The following is a 20,620-nucleotide window of genomic DNA, read 5'->3' as shown; positions in this document are numbered from 1 at the left end:
TCACAAGCTTAAGACTAGCTTATGCTACATAGCAAGATGCCATTTTAGGGGTAAAAGATAAGAGATTACTGCAAATTTTTTAGAGTAATTTTTATGAATACAATGCATTCTTGCATATTATTTTGTGTACATGCTTATGGAGTTCTATGTATTCGTTAAATTATATTTTAGTACTTTTAAAAAGTCTTCGTGTTTTATTTTGTTTTGAAACCTGGTTTTTATATTATTTTTAGGAATGGATACAGCAGAACAATATTTTATCCATTGTTTTACGAGATAGTCTTCATCAACCACAATATGTAGAGAAACTAGAAAAGATTCTTCGCTTTGTCATAAAAGAAAAGGCTCTGACCTTGCAAGATCTTGATAATATCTGGGCAGCACAGGTATGGCTCTTGAAACCTCTTAAATGCTTCTGGAAGAAATTCTTCTAGAAACTTCCTGAAGTTGTCAGGAATGCTTGATTACTCAACAGTTCATGTTTGGCAAAATTTAAAGAGTCAAAAAATAAGGGAAATTGAGTGTTTGTGTATATCTGCAATCTCAGTACATAGAAAGTGTACAAGTGGGAGATTTATGTATTAGAAGGTAGCTTAGTATACAAAGTGCAAATTTCTAACTCAGAAAATAAGGGCTAGGGATACATATGACTCAGTGTAGTTAAATCACTCAATTCCAAAAGACTTCTAATTTACAAAGCTTTGGTTTTTTGGGGTTTTTTTTGTTGTTTTTGTTTTTTACTTTATAGAAATACAGAAAATAGCTTTGCTTTTTAGTATTTACTACTTCAATTTTGGGAAAAATAATGTGCCTTATTTGTGGTATTAAAGTATTAGTATATTCAATAAACTAATTAAAAATTGTATATTTCCTAAAGTATATATTAACTGTGTATATGCAGAAGTGAAATTGTCAGATTTCAGAACTAAAGAATCAATAGTTAAGAATTTTATGTGGCAGTTAAATGGAAATGATGATAATTTCCTGTTGGTCATTAGGAATCAGTATAGGTAATGGTTCTCTTGTTCACAGTCTAGTGTGCTATGTGTGCTATGTGATCTTTGTTTTTATGAATAAGGCAGGGAAACATGAAGCCATTGTGAAGAATGTACATGATCTACTGGCCAAATTGGCATGGGATTTTTCTCCTGAACAACTCGATCATCTTTTTGATTGCTTTAAGGTAATTATTAACACAGCAAAGTTATTACTATTTTATTTTTAGATAGAATTGAGTCATTAAAACTTCAAGTTATTCTTAATCCACAAATACCTCAAAAGCTCATAAGACAGCTTCTGATATGAAAGGACTTTATCTTGTTTGAAAGACTTTTCCAGTGTTTTCTTTCTAAGAACTTGATTTTCATTTTCATGATAGTGCTAAGAGCCCTAATAAAGACTCTTGTTCAAAATTCAGGTTACTGTTTTGAATTTTTCCAGTCTATTTTGGAGAAGAGATTGACGTTTAGAAAAGTAGGAAAGGAAGATTGTGAGAAACATAAGAGATGGCAATAAAAGAAATATTAATACAATGGTGTTCTGGGGATATATACTTGGGTAAAGCCTAACTTAATAGAAAAATGTAGCAGTTTACAAGGCAGTGCCAGACCATACAGTCATACTCACATTGGTTCTGTCAAGTACTTTTATATAGTGTTAATAGTCTTTCTCACTAGTTGCTGAGATTCAGTGCATGGTTAATTGATTAGTGAATTTATGAATTAAGAGCATGACATTATGTTTACAAAGAGAAGGCCTTTTAACTATTGGCATTACATCATTAGCCAGCAAGTATTACTATTCAAAATAGTGATTCTGACTGGGAACATAAGTTGCTGTAACACTTTGGAAGGTTATGTGGTGTTTCTGATGAAATATAATATTCTGGGAATATCAGTATAGCTCAACAGTAGAACACTGGTATAACAAGACCCCCATTCAATCCCAAACACCAAAAAATTCTTGGATATATGTACCAGCTTGCATGTCCAAAAACACATTAACTGAAGTGGTTTGTAAAAAACTTTCAAATGGCTCTGTAGAGAGGTTATATAAGGGATGTTCATGTAATGGGAATGGGAATATGCAAGCTGGAGTGAATTAGCAACATGGATGAATTTCATTGGCAGTATACCGAAAAAAAGGACTAAAACTATGTAGTAATTTCTGTACCTTGATTAAATTAACATAAATTTCAGAAATAGTCCCCAGATGACTCCTAGGAATTTTTCACCACATATGAATTTTAATGTAGTTAATGGTTACATAGAGCTCTACAGCAGGTACTTTTATAATAAAACCAGTTTACATCTTCAATGTATATTTCACAGTAGGGAAAAAATGACTTCTACCCCAAGCATATTAAGTCAGTCACTAGGTACAAAGCCTAAAAGTCTGAATTTTCATTAATGTGTCAGTTATAAATCGGATGTCTTGTTGAAAATTTTTATTGCTTTGAAGGGAACAAATTATTAAATGACTGTTTTCTGCATTTTTAAATATATCTTACACATTTTACATATGAGAAGATAAATTTTCTGTATATATTTTACTCATCTTTTGAAATGTGATGATGAAATTTTAGAAATAACGTAAGCAGCAGTTATTGTGAATGCCCTAAAGTTAGTCATTCATCCTTAATGCTGAGGAGACTTCTGAAATAGTGCTGATAAATGGTCAATGACAGACTTGAAAGAAGAAAAGAAATAAAACAATTATCATATCCTTTGTGTCTTCTTACTCCCAGGATAATCTTTAGATAATTCCTTAATTTATTCCCCCTTTGGATTAATAAATTCTTATCAAGAGCTTGCTAAATAACAAGCAGTTTTTTTAAAAATTGGGGAGTATCTAGCTGCTTGGAACTCGCTGTATAGACCTGGTTGGCCTCAGACTGGAGAGAGCTAACACACTACCATAAAACCCTAAAAATGAGAAAGCAAAACAAGGGTCTTCATGTCATTTCAATGTCTTTCTAGGCCAGTTGGACAAATGCAAGTAAAAAACAACGTGAAAAGCTCCTTGAGCTGATTCGTCGTCTTGCAGAAGATGATAAAGATGGTGTGATGGCACATAAAGTGTTGAACCTTCTGTGGAATCTAGCGCACAGCGATGATGTACCTGTAGATATTATGGACTTGGCACTCAGTGCTCACATCAAAATACTAGACTATAGTTGCTCCCAGGTAAGGAGTTGTTGCTTGGCTTGGTTGTATGACTTTTATGCTCCTACAGTACTAGGTAAGATGGCTAAAGTACAGGGTAATTTTAGGTTATTCTAGCATTATCTTTTTAATGATTTCAAGAATTGATGTTCATGTAAGTCTGCCTTTCTGCAGTCTCTACAATAATGTTTTAACAGCCATCTGAGTCTTTATGGAAGGAAGTACAAACAATAAGTCATTTAGTGATGGTGTTGTCAAAGGTATGGCAAAGGAATCAAATAGATCATAAAATGTTAAAGCTGAGTTAGGAACTTTGTAGATAAAAGTTTGCTCATAAAAGATTAAGAACAATTAGAAATTTCTAGGTAGTAGATCATAACATTAGGATGTTGCATGTTAATGCATGATTCTGTGATGTGATAGAATCTCTTAAGTCAAACTTTACTAAATGAATGTGATAAATTTTAGTGTTTTAATTTTTCGAGTTTGGTGGTAAATGTGAAGATATGACATACCTAGAACACCTTTAAAAAAAAACTCTTAAAGTGCAGTATTCATCATGTTCATCTTATAAGAAAAACTGAGTTTTTAATTCCATGGATTATTGGAATTTAGCTCAATTTCATTATAATATACATTTATCTTTAAATACTATGACTTAGATGAGATAGAATTCTCCTGAGTATTGATCTATATAAAACACTGAAATTGTTTAAGGACCGGGACACACAAAAGATCCAGTGGATAGACCGCTTCATAGAAGAACTTCGCACAAATGACAAATGGGTCATCCCTGCACTAAAACAAATTAGAGAAATTTGTAGTTTGTTTGGTGAAGCACCTCAAAATTTGAGGTAAGATTTTAAAACTAGATAATTTAAATATTTTATTTATGGTTTGTTAATTTCAGTTGGCAAAAGAAAATTTTAAATTAACTTTGTTTTATTGAATTGCTTCATTGATGAGGAAAGTAAGCCATGATTAAGTGATCAGTATTAAATTCAAAGTGATCTTATCTGTTTCATGGTAGTTTTAAAAAAGATTGATTTTAATTTTTAAAGTTAATTTAGAAGTTTAAATTGTATGGAGATTTAAATGATAGTAGATAGCATGGTATAACACTGAATTTTTGAATATCATTTCTTAAGTATACTACGTTAGGCCAGACATGGTGGTATACACCCTTAATATAAATAAGCACTTAGCAATCAGAGGTAGATGGATTAATGTGGTTTCCAAGCCAGCATGGTTTACACAGTGAGTTCTAGGCCAGCTAAGACTACAGAGTGAAACTCTATCTCAAGCAAACAGAAAACAAAAACAAAAAATAAATACACAAAAAAATCAGGTGCTGAAGGGATGGTACAGTGCTTAAGAATACTGGGTAGTTTTCCAGAGGACTGAATTTCAGCTCACAACTCTTTGAAATCAATTTTCAGGGGATCCCATGCCCTCTCCTTGCCTCAGACACTGCACATACATGGTGCACAGACACTTGAACATGTAAAAAAATTAATATTTTGAAAAAAAAGTGAATTAACGGATAAAATAAATGTACTATCTTAAGGTTCCAAAATCTGTTTATAAATACAAATTGTCCTTTTTTTCTGGGATTGAGTTAAAATTGTTGACATAGAAAGGAAAAATTATGTGAAGTGAAAGAAAGCTGAGTGTAGTAGAACTAATATTCACAAATGAAGAGTGAACAATGCAATCATACAATCTTGGGAGTAGTCTCTAATCATGGTCTCCTTGTGTAATAGATGCAGATGGGGAAAAAACATGGTTGTCAAAGTGATCTATCTTGAGTATGTTTGGCCCAGGGTATATGTGCCACTTGTTCTTTCTGAAATCTATTAACTTGAAGAAGGTAGACATGGTATTCAGTCTCTCAGAAATTAAAAACCTTCTCTATATTAGAATGGTAGTACTACTTACGAAAGTTGACTATGAAATTTGTTTTGTGACAAAACAAACTGAAAAGGAATTAAGTATTTTTCTTTTGACAAGACCAACTGAGCTGCAAACCAAATGTTCCCAGGGTGTAACTTAAACAGCTAATAGTTTTTAAAATTTTACTACATTTTTTATTTTGGGGGGGTGTGGAGAGTAGGAATTCATTTTTGTATGGCAATCAGAGGACAACAGGTTCTCACCTTCCAAACAAGGATAATGGGGATCAAACTCGGTTTTCAAGCTGGCAGCAAGTGCCTTTTTCTGCTAAGCCATCTGTAATAATAATAGTAATAGTAATAATAAAGTAAAAAAACCACTGACCAGCAATTGCAATACCAGTTGTACAAAGAAGTTTGGATTCTTGTAATTTTCAAAAAAAAATATGTATTTTAAAAATGCTTTGCTACTGCCATATTGTAAGAATAGACACAAACTGATTCTTGAGTCTCAAGTAAAACAATTTTTATTTTTTAACACTAATTTATTTTAAGTTGCTTAATGTCATTAAGGAAGCAAATGAGTAAAGCTGGCTTTGAGTTGTTAATTAGTAGCTAGTAATTTAGTTTAATAAACGCTTGATTACAAGAGTTTAATTGCCTAATTATATTGTTAAGTTCTTCTCGTTTCAGTCAAACTCAGAGAAGTCCCCATGTATTTTATCGCCATGACTTAATCAATCAACTTCAGCACAATCATGCCCTAGTTACTTTGGTAGCAGAAAACCTTGCAACTTACATGGAAAGCATGAGACTGTATGGCAGAGGTATGTATTATAGGGTAACTGAACTGTGGGAAGTAACAGTAATTGCTGTTTTCTATAAATTATCTTAGGAGTGACAGTTTTATTTTAAAGAACTAAAACCAGTTGGTTTTATGAATTCTTACTTTGTACATCCATATATATTGTCACATCTTACATATATACAATGTTCAATACTTTTTACTCAGTATTTGCCTTTCTCAGTTAAATTTGGTTTCTGTTTTGCCTCTACTTGGCGCTCAGGAATTTCTTCTGACTTTCTAAGATATGTGCCTGATTTGTTTTACTGCATCACCTTTTACGAAAATTTTTCATATACTTCTGTAAGTTCAGTGTCTTCCATATGTGAAGCCTTATATCAAAATATTTGACTTCTAAACAGCATGTCAAAATCTGTGTACTAGTGTGCTTCTTAGTACACACTCTGTCTTATGTCATATTTATAGTCCAGCATTCCCAAAAGAAAAGCCATCTCCTGATGTTCTGGTTTGCCCCTACAGCCATTGAGAACTTTATGCAGTTTCAGTGCTAGAAGCTGAATTATACATGATTTCTACACATACTATTTATTCATTTGCCATGTTAAAGGATTTGCAATGAGTATATTAAAAATAAGATTTGTAACATTATTTCAGTAGAATGAACTTGACATTGAATTAAATTCATAAAAATTTTATTTTATTTTTTACTTATAAATCACCAAACTTTTGTTTTTAACACTAAAAATTCAGATAACTCAAATCGTTTCTCATCACCATGGTAGAACATTGAACGTTATATAGGTATACAACCACGTGGTATGTGTTCTATACCAAAGAAAACCAAAATCGGAGAGATAGAACGGTCAAAAACTCTGCATGTAGACACTCAAACATTGAAACTTAATTTATCAGACTTTTTCTATGATCTCTTGGAGATTTTAATTATCAGTACAGACACAGTACCTTGCCCCAAGGTAAGTGTCATACAGGCTATATTTTATTGTCAAAAATTAAGGACTATGCTTTTGGGTATTTAGGAGGTGGTACTTGTGTAGTTTATTTTTAGTTCAACCTTACTAAGGTTTTCTATTCCATTTGAGTCAAATTCTACATGAATTACTGCCTTATCTTAGTTTTGCAGTCACAAGAATGCTTGCATTTTTCAAGGCTTTTTTTCCTTTTTTTTTTCTTTTTTTCTTCTTTTAAGCAGTCATTAAATTTATTTTCTGAATAAGTTTGCTTAAAATATTAGACTTTTAAAAAATCATTTATTTTATAAAATATAGCTCACAAAATTTGTAACATATATGATGAATACATGATTTTTTTCCTTTTTCTTTTTTTCTTTTCTGTTCTCTTTTTCTAAGAAGGACTGAGGTGTCCACATTCTGGCCTTCCTTCTTTTTGAGCTTCATAAGGTCTGTGAGTTGTTACTTGGGTATTCAGACTCTCTTTTAAGGAAGACACTTGGCAGACCGGGTTGTTAAATTTCTCTTTGTACATTAGGCCATGAATTCATAGGGAACAGGGTCCAGCAGTTCAGGCTCCTTTCCTTTAGTCCTCACAAAGTGCATTTCTCTGGGTGGCACAGGCTGGTGCTTCAGCTGAACCCAGGTGCCCTTCTCCTTGCCTTCCTTTTCTTCTGTTTTTTCTCCCTCTTCAGGAAGCTGTCTCTGCTCTTTGAGTGCTTGATGTGCTCAATCCGAACACAGTGATCCTCTTAGCCAGAGTCTCGCCCTTATCTTGCTTGTTTATAATGATGCCCACAGCATGTTATAGCCTCTTCCACACTATAGCCTCTTCCAGTTTTTTTTTTTTTTTCTTCATGCTAACACTTATGGGGCATTCCTTTCTGAACAGTGCCCATTCCCTTGATGTCTACAATAATATCACCCTTCTTGTAGATTCACATGTATATGGCCAAAGGAACAACTCCATGTTTCCTAAAAAGGCTTAAAGTACATATCCCTTTGTATTCTTCATTTGGTGAGTTAACTGGAAGATGGCTACTGCCTTTTTTCCCTTTTCTTATATTGTCTATTTCTGTGTGTGTGAATAAATGTAAGTCTGCACATACATTATCCAAGTCTGATATATGACTGACTCAAACAATAGTATTTTTTATGACCATGACTAAGTTACTTATGCTAAAACAATATCTGGCACATAGCAAGTACTGAATTTTTAAAATATTTTCCTCTGAATTCATTGATACCACACACCTTTATGTCTAAAAATCAGTCTGTATACTATTTCACTATAATAGTGTGGTTTTAGTGAACACTAATCTAGGTATTTCAATATAGGCAAGAGGTTAATTTTTAAAGCTACTAAATTTGTATTGAATTCATATTAAATTACTTCTGTGATAGTAATGTCTGCCCAATTTTTGAGTTTGCAATTGTGCAAGTAAATTACAGAATTTGTTGCTTATGCATAGTGAAGGTGTTTCGTGAATGTTATTTATAACATCAGACTTCCACAGTTAACTGATAATCTGAATTACAAGTAACCATTGCATCAGCAGTAAGTATATGTTTTGTTCCATGAGCACCTTCAGCTTGGGTGAGACTATGTATCAGTCAAATGTTTAGAAGATTTCAACTTCTATGTTTGAGTTGTTTATGTCTTGTTTTGTTTTGGTCCATGTTGTTCTTCACAACTTTTCCATCTTCTCCTCCTCTGGAGAAAGGAAGATCTTACTGTATAATTCAGGCTGTCTTGAAATTGTATACAAGATTGCCCTTGATCTCACTGAAATCTGCTTGCTTCTGCTTCCCAAGTACTGGAACTAAAGGCATGCACCACTATACCCAGCACTATCTTCTATATTAACTTTCTTAAATAAAGGAAGATGAACTACTAAAAATTTCCCCAATATTTGCCTATGTGTTGTGACTACTAGTTCTTTCATGTGCTGGTGCTTTACCAACCAATCTTTCTGGAGTTTTTCTGTACAGACAGCAAAGTGTAAACTACCTTTCAGTTGTCACTGAAGCTTTAGTTCACTGGTAAGGACCTCAACACTTAAATAGAAATGTGATTTACCTCATCACCTTTTCTTGTTTTCAGACTTGAAGTACAAAGTTTATATTGGTTTAAAAAATACAGTATTAACAACTTTGTTAGCATTTCTACCTACTACCTATCTGGAGAAATGGCTGTTTTGGGGCCTGGAGCAAGAACTTCTTAAATGGAAAAGTGTGAAAGTGATCAAAGAATCAAGTTTATGTTGAAAGAATGAAGGATTCAGTGTTTATTGGCCAAAACTAGAACAAAATAAAAATAACTATATACATTGAATAAATAAAATACAAACTCATATAAAGGAAAAGACTCAGTAGACTTCGACAAAACAAACATTTAACTGGATAAAAATACAAAAATAATTTTAAAGTGTCTAGAAATTGTTATAAGGAAGTATAACAAATAAGATCTAAATCTCAGAACTAGCAGTTGAGCCACAACTTGTTCATTCACTATGAAGAAACTATTCTGGACTAGTTTGACTAATGAGTAATCCCCTCCTCACAGGTCCTAGTCTAGGAATGCACTTGGCTTCTTGCACAGCAAGCTGCTAGCCTTAGTCCTTTGTTACAGATGCCTTCTTAAATAGGCAGATGTAACTTCATTATTCTGCCTACTGGTATCTATGTGAGTTGAAGCTTAACTCCAAACATTATAAGCAGGCATTAGGGCCCTAATTATTCTGCCACAGCTGGCTCCAGTGGTCTGTACCAGTGGAAATTAATGGCTCTATTTTCACCCCTGCACATATTGATAAGTCAGAGATATCATTCTTGGAAAAAAGCTGGGTACTGTCCTGCCTCTGATTCCTGTCTAGTGACACAAGACATTCTGCCCAAAGGATAGAGAGAAGCCATAGGGACACAGTTTATGCAGTCGGTTATATTTGAAGAAACCAGAACATTCCATGCGAAGTTAATTATCTAAAAAGAGATGGGTGAAGAACATCTAAAAGGGTTGTAGCTCCCTCTTAACTGCTTCCAAGTTAAATGGTACAGCAAACCATTTCCACCTAGAAGACAAAATGAGCTCTTCTTTGATCCCAGTCTCACAAAGACTCAAAACTGCTGTGTAAGTGTATTATGCTACATCACTCACTCAGAGCTGGCTATGGAACAGGTTGAAATTTCTACAGAGAAACTATAGGTAGGTAGCTAGTAAGAACTTTAAAAATGCTCAATAGTGTTAATTTTAAAAATGTGAGCCAAAACCACTGTAAGAAAGAGTATATTGTGATATAGGACAATACTTGGTATTGCTTAAACTGCTAAGAAATTGGATCTTTACTCTTTGTGAGCTTATTTACTATTAGATTGGCAGTTCTTCTAAATATTAAACAGAATTTACCATAGTATGGTTCATACTCAAGTAAACTGGAAGCAAACTAATAAAAACTAGTGTCTCTTCTGTCACAGCAGCAGCCCCAGCGGCATCACCTCAGCCCAGTTTCAGCCCCAATCCCACCCATTGCCAGTTCTGCCACTGGCACCCGTGATCCTGCTGTAACTATGCCTGCAGCTCCGGGCCAGACCCCAGCGTCTACACCAGCCCCTGCAGAGACTCTGGTGCCCTCAAGGCCTGGGCCTGCCCTCCTGAGGCCTTGTGGTCAGGCTATACCCAGTCATTTTGACTTATCAGTCATTTGGATAGCTGTGAATGCAAAGAGGGAAGCTGGTAGTGGAACCCTGCTGGGAACTGTTGACAAGCACTCACATAATTACATGTATATGAAATGCCTCAGATAATACTCTGGGTTGTGTATGGAGGAAACAAAAAAGATTTGTACAATCTTTTATTTTCTTTCAACTTTATTTTTTTAAAAAGAGACGTACAGATTTTTAAAGGCCTTTTGGCATAACACTATGAATATATTTTTGTCAGCACTTAATTCTTTTAGAAGTTTGATAGTATGCATTGAAATCTAGTAGTTACCATAAGCATAAAGTACATGTAGAACAGAATGTAACATGGAAATAGTCAGTTTTCTTGGTGTGTATAGATTTTTGAATACTAAAAATTGCCACAGGGCTATATTCTTAGCTCTTGGATTATTAATGATTTAAGGCCCAGGAGTACTACATTCTGAGAGGGTGCTATATACTTATTTTTTTTTTCCTCAGAAGGACTGAGGCTTTTACTTTTTGGCCTTTGTTTTTCTTGAGTTTCATATGAACTGTGAGTGGTTTCTTGGGTATTCAAGAGCTTTCTGGTGCTAGTATCCAATTATCAGTGATGCATATTATGTCTGTTCTTCTGTGACTGGGTTACCTCACTCAGGATGATATTCTCTAGATGCATCCATTTTTCCTATGAATTTCATAAAGTCATTGTTTCTAATGAGTAGTACTCCATTGTGTAAATATACCACAATTTTTGTATCCATTCATCTGCTGAAGGACATCTGGGTTCTTTCCAGCTTCTGGCTATTATAAATAGGGCTGCTATGAACATTGTGGTGCAAATATCTTTGTTGTGTATTAAAGTGTCTCTGGGGTATATGCCCAGCAGTGGAATAGCTGGGTCTTCAGGTAGTACTATATCCAATTTTCTGAGGTATCGCCAGACTGATTTCCAGAGTGGTTGTATTAGCTTGCAACCCCACCAACAGTGAAGTGTTCCTCTTTCTCCGCAGCCTCGCCAGCATCTGCTGTCATCTGAGTTTTGGATCTTGGCCAATCTGACTGGTGTGTGGTGGAATCTCAGGGTTGTTTTGATTTGCATTTCCCTGATGGCTAAGGATGTCAAGCACTTCCTTAGATGCTTCTCAGCCATTCTATATTCCTCAATTGAGAATTTTTTGTTTAGCTCTGTACCCCATTTTTAATAGGATTGTTTGATTGTCTGGCGTCTGTCTTCTTGAGTTCTTTGTATATATTGGATATTAGACCTCTATCAGATGTGGGGTTGGTAAAGATCTTTCCCCAACCTGTTGGCTGCTGTTTTGTTTTCTTGACAGTGTTCTTAGCCTTACAGAAACTTTGCAATCTCATTAAGTCCCATTTCTCAATCCTTGGTCTTAGAGCACAAGCCATTGGTGTTCTGTTCAGGAAATTTTCTCCTGTACCTATGAGTTCTAAGGTTTTCCCTGCTTTCTCATCTAATACTTTTAGTGTACCTGGTTTAATGTGGAGATCTTTGCCACTTGCACTTGAGCTTTGTACAAGGAGATAGGAAAGGGTCTATTTTCATTGTTTTACATGCTGAGGTACAATCTCTTAAGATGAGAAATGTAGTATACTACAAGACTGGTAATTATACAACTCTCTTAAAAACCTGAAGTCTTTAAATTGATGATGTTGATGATGATTAAAATGTATTTTATTTGCTTGAGGTGGGAACACATAACCTTTCATCTCCGCACTCAGGAGGCAGAGGTGGGCAAATTTCTGTTACACAAGGAGTCCAGGACAGCTAGAGCTACACAGAAACCTTGCCTGGAAAAAGCAAGTTTATTAACATGAATTTAAGTGATTTTGATTCTATTTTATGTGAATGAGTGTTTTACTGGTATGTATATGTTTACCATATACATGTCTGTTGGATGAAGCTGTCAGAAGAGGACATCCGATCTCCTGGAAGTGGAGTTACAGTTTGAGCCACTCTGTTTTGCTGGGAAATGAACCCATCTCCTGCAAGAGCAACAAATAGTCTTACCCACTGAACCAATTCTCCAACCCCACTTAATTTTTCATAATGAAATCTAAAATGGCTCTCAGAACTTGATAGTTAAAATGAGAACTGATTTTTGTGTTGGTTATCTGCCAACCAATTTTTTAAGATTCCTAAATTGATCGTATATATTTTCTCCATGGGATGCCTGCTGCATACACAATACAAGTCAGTGGTTGTGTTCCTTATTTGCTAGCAAACAAAAGAATTGTTGAGACTATTTACAGTAAAATTATCAGCTTTTATTTGTTTGGTTTTTTGTTTTTGAGATAGAATCTTTCTATATATCTATGCCTGACCTGGAACTCTATTATACAGAGAACTGGACTCAGACTCAAAAAGATCTGCCTGCCTCTACCTCCTCATTGCTGAGACTAAAGGTGTACACTACCACTTCCCATATATATTACAAAGCTAGTGTCTTATTTTTTGACTTTTCTTGATTATTATTTGGGTTTCATTGGACTATTTCAAAGCCCTATGTCCAAAGGGTTAATAATTGAACACAGAATAGAGTAAGGCAGGTTGCTAAAACTAGTGGGGCAAAAATAGCATCTTGACATTGAAGAAGCCTGGTGAAAATCACTTCAACTATGTAATCAAAGATCATTGTGAGGATTGCCATAAAGTGACATGATCTGTCTTGTGATTGTTAATACTAGGAGGAGATAGCATCATTTCTCTAATACTTTTGCCCAAAATTTTTTTAAAAATATATTTATTTTATGTATGTAAGTACACTGTAGTATCTTCAGACACACCAGAAGAGGGCATCAGATCCCATTGCAAATGGTTTTGAGCCACCATGTGGTTGCTGGGACTTGAACTCAGAACCTCTGGAAGAGCAGTCAGTGCTCTTAACCACTGAGCCATTTCTCCAGCCCTTGCCCAAAATTTATATCCTGAGTATATGAAGGAGGAAAAGGGTTGTTTTAAAGAATTTTGGTAACACATTTAATAGACCATTTCCTTTGGGTTGTATAAGAGGAATGCATATTTTATTAGGATATTAGATGGGTTGGAAAGCACCAATTATCAATGTACCAATTATTAGTAGATTTGCACTTGCCTTATATAATGATAGAAGATCAATGATTTTTTTTTTTAACTGACAAGTTACTTGGTTGAAATCAGCAGTGGTATGATGATTCATATATATAATGCCTCTTTTTATTTTTCTTAATTTGCAGACCATGAAGATTATGACCCACAAACTGTGAGAGTGGGAAGTAGATATAGTCATGTTCAAGAAGTCCAAGAACGGCTTAACTTTCTCAGGTTTGTTTGATATAATTAGTATTGCCTTCTGACAAGGCATATACTGACTATGCTATCTTTATTGATTTTTTTCCCTTTGCCACAGATTCCTTTGTTGCTGAATGCTTTAAGATTAGTAAGTGGATTGTAACATTCATCCCATTTTTTAAAATGTAGGGTAGACTTCTCATTTGTTTATGCTGGAAATGTTTACTTATAGAGGACAATATTTTAAATTTTTTATTTACATTCCAAATACTGACTTCTCTCAGTCTTCCCTCCCAGAGTTCTTCACCCCATCCCCCTCCCTTAGGAGAGGACAAATTTTTATACATCGATACAAACTAGATGGAGAACCATACTATCATTAGTACCATTGAGACTAAGAAATTGAGAGAAAAATTATTTTGGACCAAAGCAGTCTGAGTCCTGTAATACATTGTTCTACAGTGGCTATCAAAGACAGTTTGAAATTGGGTTATTAATAATGTTGTCTCTAAGAAGGATGCATATATTTCATTAAACCACATTGGAATCTTCAAAGATTCCCCCCATGATATCAGCTGCTAGTGATTATGCCTTTGAAGATTTGAAAAGTCCCTTGTGCTCAAAGGTCTATAACAAGGGGTATATCTTAAGAAGTCAGACAAGTGCTAAGTGTCAGTACTTCTGAAAATTGATTTCATTTGTTGTTCTGATATAGGTCCTGGAGAGTATTTTTGTGTTTTCCCCATTCATTGTTGATTTAATTCTATTGAGCTCTTTTGGGGAGAAAATAGGAGTATATAATGATTTTAACTTGAGAAAACCTCTCCCCTCTTTTAAGAATACATATTGGCATTTGTTTAATCGACCACTTAAGTAGAAGGACCTGTCTCCTCACCTTGCTAATTGTTGCCTTAGTGAGTCATAGTTATTGATGACCTGTTTTGTATCCTTTCGGCTTACTAGAACTAGAAAATGGTGCAAGCCCCTTTGTCATATTGAAGTTTGAAATTGAAGAAGTATTACACCCCACGCTGGTTATGTTAATACTTATCTGTGGATAATAGCAGCTCAACCAGAGGCAAAAGGACCTTATTTTAATACCTCTTTTATTTTAGCCTGTGCTAATATACACTTTATATTTTACCTTCTATTTAATCAACAAGAGTCAGATGTTTTAGAGTAACCAGTGTGAGACAAATGAGTTTTTTTTTTTTTTTGCTTCCTTTTAGTTTGTTTTTTATTTTCAAGACAGTCTTTCTCTGTGTAGCCCTGGATGTCTTGGAAATAAAAACTGAGAAACAAGTTCAATATATATAATTGTGGTATAGTTATTATTTCATACATAAACAGGTAGGTTGCATTTCATAGTGAATTTCAAATAAATTAATTTTTTGTGTTTTTCTAAGATTTTTATTGAAGGATGGCCAGCTGTGGCTGTGTGCTCCTCAGGCAAAACAAATATGGAAGTGCTTAGCAGAGAATGCAGTTTATCTTTGTGACCGTGAAGCCTGTTTTAAGTGGTATTCCAAATTAATGGGAGATGAACCAGACTTAGATCCTGATATCAATAAGGACTTCTTTGAAAGTAATGTGCTTCAGCTTGATCCTTCCCTATTAACTGAAAATGGGATGAAATGTTTTGAGAGATTCTTCAAAGCTGTGAATTGTCGAGAAGGAAAACTAGTAGCAAAAAGAAGAGCCTATATGATGGATGATTTGGAATTGATAGGATTAGACTATCTTTGGAGGGTAAGTCAATAAAGAGCTCTGTCAACATTGTTCCTGATATTGTATGAATAAGTAGCTACAAAAATGTAGCATAAATAAATTATAAATGTGTTCTCTGATGTGTGTCTCAGGAGTCTGAGATGTATTGTTATCTTGTGTTTGTGTGTTCCTTACTAGCATTGTTTAACATTCTTTTAAATCTAGAAAAGTATAATGTTGATCTGTTGAAGGCTGAAGTGTCCCTTATGGTATTTTATATTTCTACCTTTAAAACTTAGGTTGGTTATATATAGCTGTTTCTATTTTTAACTTTAGTTTTAGATGTTTGCAAATCATATACATATACCAAGGTGTTTCATGTGGTATTTGAGTACTTAACACTTTTCAAATAAGTAAATCTTAGAGTTTTAGGGTGTCTGTTTTATAAGCAGTGAAAGGACTTGAACAGCAGTGCATACTTAAGTGTGGATTAAGCCCCAGGTTCAATCTTCAGCACATATTTTAATGTTACAAACTCTTCTATAAATCCAAATTTTCACTTCACACAAAATGAGTGGGTGGCACATAGTTGAAAAGTAGAGGTCTAGGCCAGCCTGACTTCCAAAAATAATAATAGCAACAATCAAAGTTTACATGATAATGTAAAATGTAAACATCATTGAATAGAGGAAGCCTGTATATTTTTGTCCATTGTCTCCAGGTTTCTTAATCTTCGCTTCTCCAAACCGTTTTACAGGGATCAGCCTTGACACATTTCATCTAAACACTAGAGTGTAGAACCCGGCTTGAAAACCACCAGTGTAAATAGGTGTGGATTGTAAATCTTGTAGCACTGAAAGTAGGGAGAATATTTATACTAATCTGTATTCAAATAGCATCTTGTTTTCTTTTAACTAGTTTAAATTCCTCCTTGAAAAGCCTCTCACACTTTGGTCAAACCATATTTTATTTGCAGTAAATTTTAAAAGTTGCATTTATTCTTTGATCTGTTTGTCTCATTTACTTAATCAACTTAACCATTATGATATTGAATAGTGTATTGAAAATAACTAAGGATATGATTTGAATGTAAATGCCCAATGAAACATTTTTTGAGTAACATTTTTTTAAATCTAGGTTGTAATTCAGAGTAATGATGATATTGCCAGCCGAGCTATCGATCTCCTTAAAGAGATATACACAAACCTTGGTCCAAGGCTACAGGTTAATCAGGTGAGGCTCAGTGTGTATATGCTAGAATCTTAATTGATAGAACTATAATTCTTACAAGATTTTTCTCTTTAAGTCAGAATTAACTGAAAATTATTTTGTTTCAGCTACAAAAACCATAAAAGCTGGGTGTGGTGGTATATGCCTGTGTCAGAGTTTGGGGGCGGGAAAATTATAGGTTTTGAGCCAGTTTGAATTATATAGTAGCACTTTGCTTCAAAATACATACATATATAAAATACTTATGGAATACTATCTAAATGAATCTTGCTTTGATAATAATCTTGAAGAGGTTGGGTTACTTTGAATGTCATTTATTACATTTTGAAATACTGAAGACTATGCTGAGCTTTTTTTCTAACTAGTATATATCCTCTAAATTTCTTTTTTAATCTCATTTATCTTTATTTGACATTAGTTTCTTTTTAAACTGTCTGCTTAAAATATGATTATTGTTTAGACCAACATTGTTATGTATTCTCATCTCTGTCTTTATTTGCCCATTATATTTGTAGGTGGTGATCCATGAAGACTTCATTCAGTCTTGCTTTGATCGTTTGAAAGCCTCTTATGACACGTTGTGCGTTTTGGATGGTGATAAAGACAGTATTAATTGTGCAAGACAGGAAGCTGTTCGAATGGTCCGAGTATTAACTGTTTTAAGAGAATATATAAATGAATGTGACAGTGATTATCATGAAGAAAGAACAATTTTGCCTATGTCAAGGTTAGTGAATAACTGATAACTGGGATTAATGTTTAGTTGCTTGGTATTTTCCTAACCCATTTCCCTATTTTAAAATGTGTATAAGGGTAAGAGAAGAAAAGAGATTTATGTTCTTGAAAATGTATTTTGACCTTTAAAAACATAAGCATCTTATGAAAATGTTTGCTTATTCTTGTGATAGAATAGTCTTTTAGAGAAGAAAGAACTCACATGAAAAGTAGTTTACAGCTTCTACAGCTTTTTTAAAAAGTTAGTGATGATTTTGTTTTTTTAAATATGTTTTCACTATGTAGCGTTCAGGATGGCCATAAACTTAGATTATCACTGCTTCCCCTGTGCAGGGATTGCTGCCCAGCATGTTATTGTTTTAAAATAATAGACCCTTTATTCCTTTGATGCCAGTTTTTATCTTAATTTTCCTTTTACATAAAAAGTACTATTTTGTGTGTATGGCCATGCATGTGCCATGGTACAAGTGTAGAGATCAGAGGACAATTTGAAATAGTTGGTTCTTTTACCTTTTGGGTCATTTGGTTTTCAGGGACCATTTGGGTGTTCAGGTTTAGTAGCAACTCCCTTTATATACTGAGACACCTCATAAGCCCCAAGTTTCAATATAATTGTGTATTATATACACATTTTTTGTGTGTATAGGTAGGTGTACCCACCATCCTCCTTTGTAGTAGCCAGCAGTAGACTTTGGATATTCTATTCTTTTGTTCTCTGCCTTATTTCATTTAGACTGTTCTCTCGGGGAGCTAGAAGCTAGATGGGCAGCAAACCCCATTCATCCTATTTTTTTCACCCACACTTTTAGTATTACAAGTGCCTCTAGTTTAAAAAAGCTTATATAGGGGCTAGAGATTTGGGCTACACCAAGCACTCTTAACCACTGAGACATCCCTTAAGTTTCAGCTTTTATACTTTGTTTGTACTGTTAAATATTATAGCATGTCTTTTAGCCTAATACTCAGGAGGCATAGGCAGAGGGAACAGTTGCAAGTTTGAGACTGACTTCCCTGGTCAATATAAGTTCTAGCTCAGCTAAGGCTCCATAGTGAAATTTTGTTAAGAAAAAAGAAAAAGGGAAAGAAAAACATGGTACATAGTGACTATTTTTTTATTTTTAAGATTTAGTTTTATTTTCTGTGTATGAGTGTTTGCTTACATGTATGTATGTGTTCCATATGCATGTCTGGTGCCCTTAGGGGTCAGAAACAAGCATTAGTTCCTCTGAGACTGGAGTTACAGACGTTTGTTAAATTTAAATTGATCCTTAATAATATAATTTCTTATTTTTTGTATCATACCTTCAAGGTAAAATGTCAACATAATGTAGTTTTTGAATTACTTGATGTTAAGAGTTTTTTTGGGCAATTCTGGGCAGTACTGCATGCTTCTAATCCCAACACTCAGGCAAAGAACGGTGGATCTCTCCCAGTGATGGGCAGCTTGGTCTACATAGCAAGTTCCATGCCAGCCAAAGCTATACAGTGAGACCCAATCTCACAAATAAATAAAGTTCAGGATTTTCTCAATGTAAATCTTATTTTACACATTTATAAACAGCAAGGATTAGTGATTTGGGCTTTACAAGTGTAGAAGTCAAAGTAATGTTCCTACTATGTCTTAATTGAAAGCAGGGGGGATAAAGTTGCTAGGAGTTGTTCATTCTGGCCTTAAATTCGTAATCTTTCCACCTCAGCAATGGCTGAGATTTTCGGAATGAGGTACCATGCCTGATATTTGTATTAATTTCTTATAGGCCAATACATTATATTATATGACTGAGCATCAAAGTACTAACAGTGGAATATAGTCATTGTGTTTTGGATGCTGGAGAATTTATAGTTAAAGAATTTTTATTTTTGGGGGAAATGTCTTCAACTCACTTTTATTTAATAAGAACATTCAGTATTAAAGTTTCTTTATTTTCTTGGCAGCTAAATTTGGAGATTTGCTGAATATAGTATTTTCTATTTCTTTTCCCCACCAGAGCTTTCCGTGGTAAACACCTCTCTTTTATAGTTCGATTTCCAAACCAGGGCAGACAAGTAGATGACTTGGAGGTTTGGTCTCATACAAATGATACCATTGGTTCAGTTCGCCGATGTATACTCAATCGAATTAAAGCCAATGTAGCTCATACAAAAATTGAGCTCTTTGTGGGTGGTGAGCTTATTGATCCTGGAGATGACAGAAAGTTGATTGGACAATTAAACCTAAAGGATAAATCAGTAAGTATATTTAGTTATCCCCTGAACAAATTTTAAATAGCACTTCACCTTGTATTTTATTGTTGAATATTTATTATGTAAATATTAATGTCAGATGCTAGGGTTATAACACTAACTCACACATGCATTGGGACATTTAGAATATATCAAAAACAAGTAGTTACAACAGAGTACTTTTTGAATGTAATTTTGAAAATATTAGCATCTAGTGCTGCAGTGGTTAAGAGCACTGACTACTTTTCCAGAGGTCCTGTGTTCAAATCCCAGCAACCACATGGTGACTAACAGCCATCTGTAATGACATCTGATGCCCTCTTCTGTTGTGTCTGAAGACCGATACAGTGTGCTCATATAAAATAAATAATTGTCTTTTTTAAAAAGAAAGTATTAGCATCTAGTTTTTGTTTAAATTATTTTATGTATGATTGTTTTGTATGCACGTATGTCTACATCATGTGTGTGCCTGGTGCCCTTGAAAATCAGAAGAGGGCATTGGATCCCTTGAACTGCTATGTGGGTGCTAGGAATAGAACACAGGTCTCCTCCAAGAGCAGCCAGTGGTCTTAATCACTGAGCCACCTCTCCAGCCTCAGCATCTAGTATTTTTTAATTCAATTGTTGACATATCACTAGCTTCCAAATTTTCTGTTTTCTGTTGTTTTTTCCTTTTCTTTGATCCCAATATGTATCATTTTCAGCTAATTACCGCCAAACTTACACAAATAAGCTCCAATATGCCTTCAAGTCCCGATAGCTCCTCTGATTCCTCAACTGGATCTCCTGGAAATCATGGTAATCATTACAGTGATGGCCCCAATCCAGAAGTGGAAAGCTGTTTGCCTGGAGTCGTAAGTATATTCAGTTTATGCAAGGCATTATATTTGTTCAGAATTGTTGAGAATAGACAGTACATAAAC

The 20,620-nt window shown here is 34.4% G+C and overlaps 1 protein-coding gene across 3 annotated transcripts in view; it reads left to right on the top strand.

The window, feature by feature from the left end:
- Positions 1-20,620, top strand: part of USP9X (ubiquitin specific peptidase 9 X-linked) — a 103,000-nt gene that overhangs the window by 38,455 nt on the left and 43,925 nt on the right. For 2 of the 3 annotated variants that reach the window (XM_080910606.1, XM_080910605.1), the window contains exons 10-20: positions 234-386; positions 1,079-1,183; positions 2,979-3,185; positions 3,882-4,018; positions 5,735-5,883; positions 13,748-13,835; positions 15,209-15,551; positions 16,647-16,742; positions 17,255-17,466; positions 19,463-19,703; positions 20,402-20,551. In XM_080910606.1, coding sequence (XP_080766732.1) covers positions 234-386; positions 1,079-1,183; positions 2,979-3,185; positions 3,882-4,018; positions 5,735-5,883; positions 13,748-13,835; positions 15,209-15,551; positions 16,647-16,742; positions 17,255-17,466; positions 19,463-19,703; positions 20,402-20,551 — 1,881 coding nt within the window. The remainder of the gene's footprint in view (positions 1-233; positions 387-1,078; positions 1,184-2,978; positions 3,186-3,881; positions 4,019-5,734; positions 5,884-13,747; positions 13,836-15,208; positions 15,552-16,646; positions 16,743-17,254; positions 17,467-19,462; positions 19,704-20,401; positions 20,552-20,620) is intronic. The other variant, XM_080910607.1, reaches the window with a different exon arrangement.

Source organism: Micromys minutus (assembly GCF_963924665.1).
Source record: "Micromys minutus genome assembly, chromosome: X".
Classification (NCBI taxonomy): Eukaryota; Metazoa; Chordata; class Mammalia; order Rodentia; family Muridae; genus Micromys; species Micromys minutus.
The sequence above is the reverse complement of the archived record's forward strand: the minus strand, read 5'-3'. Positions and strand labels throughout refer to the sequence as shown.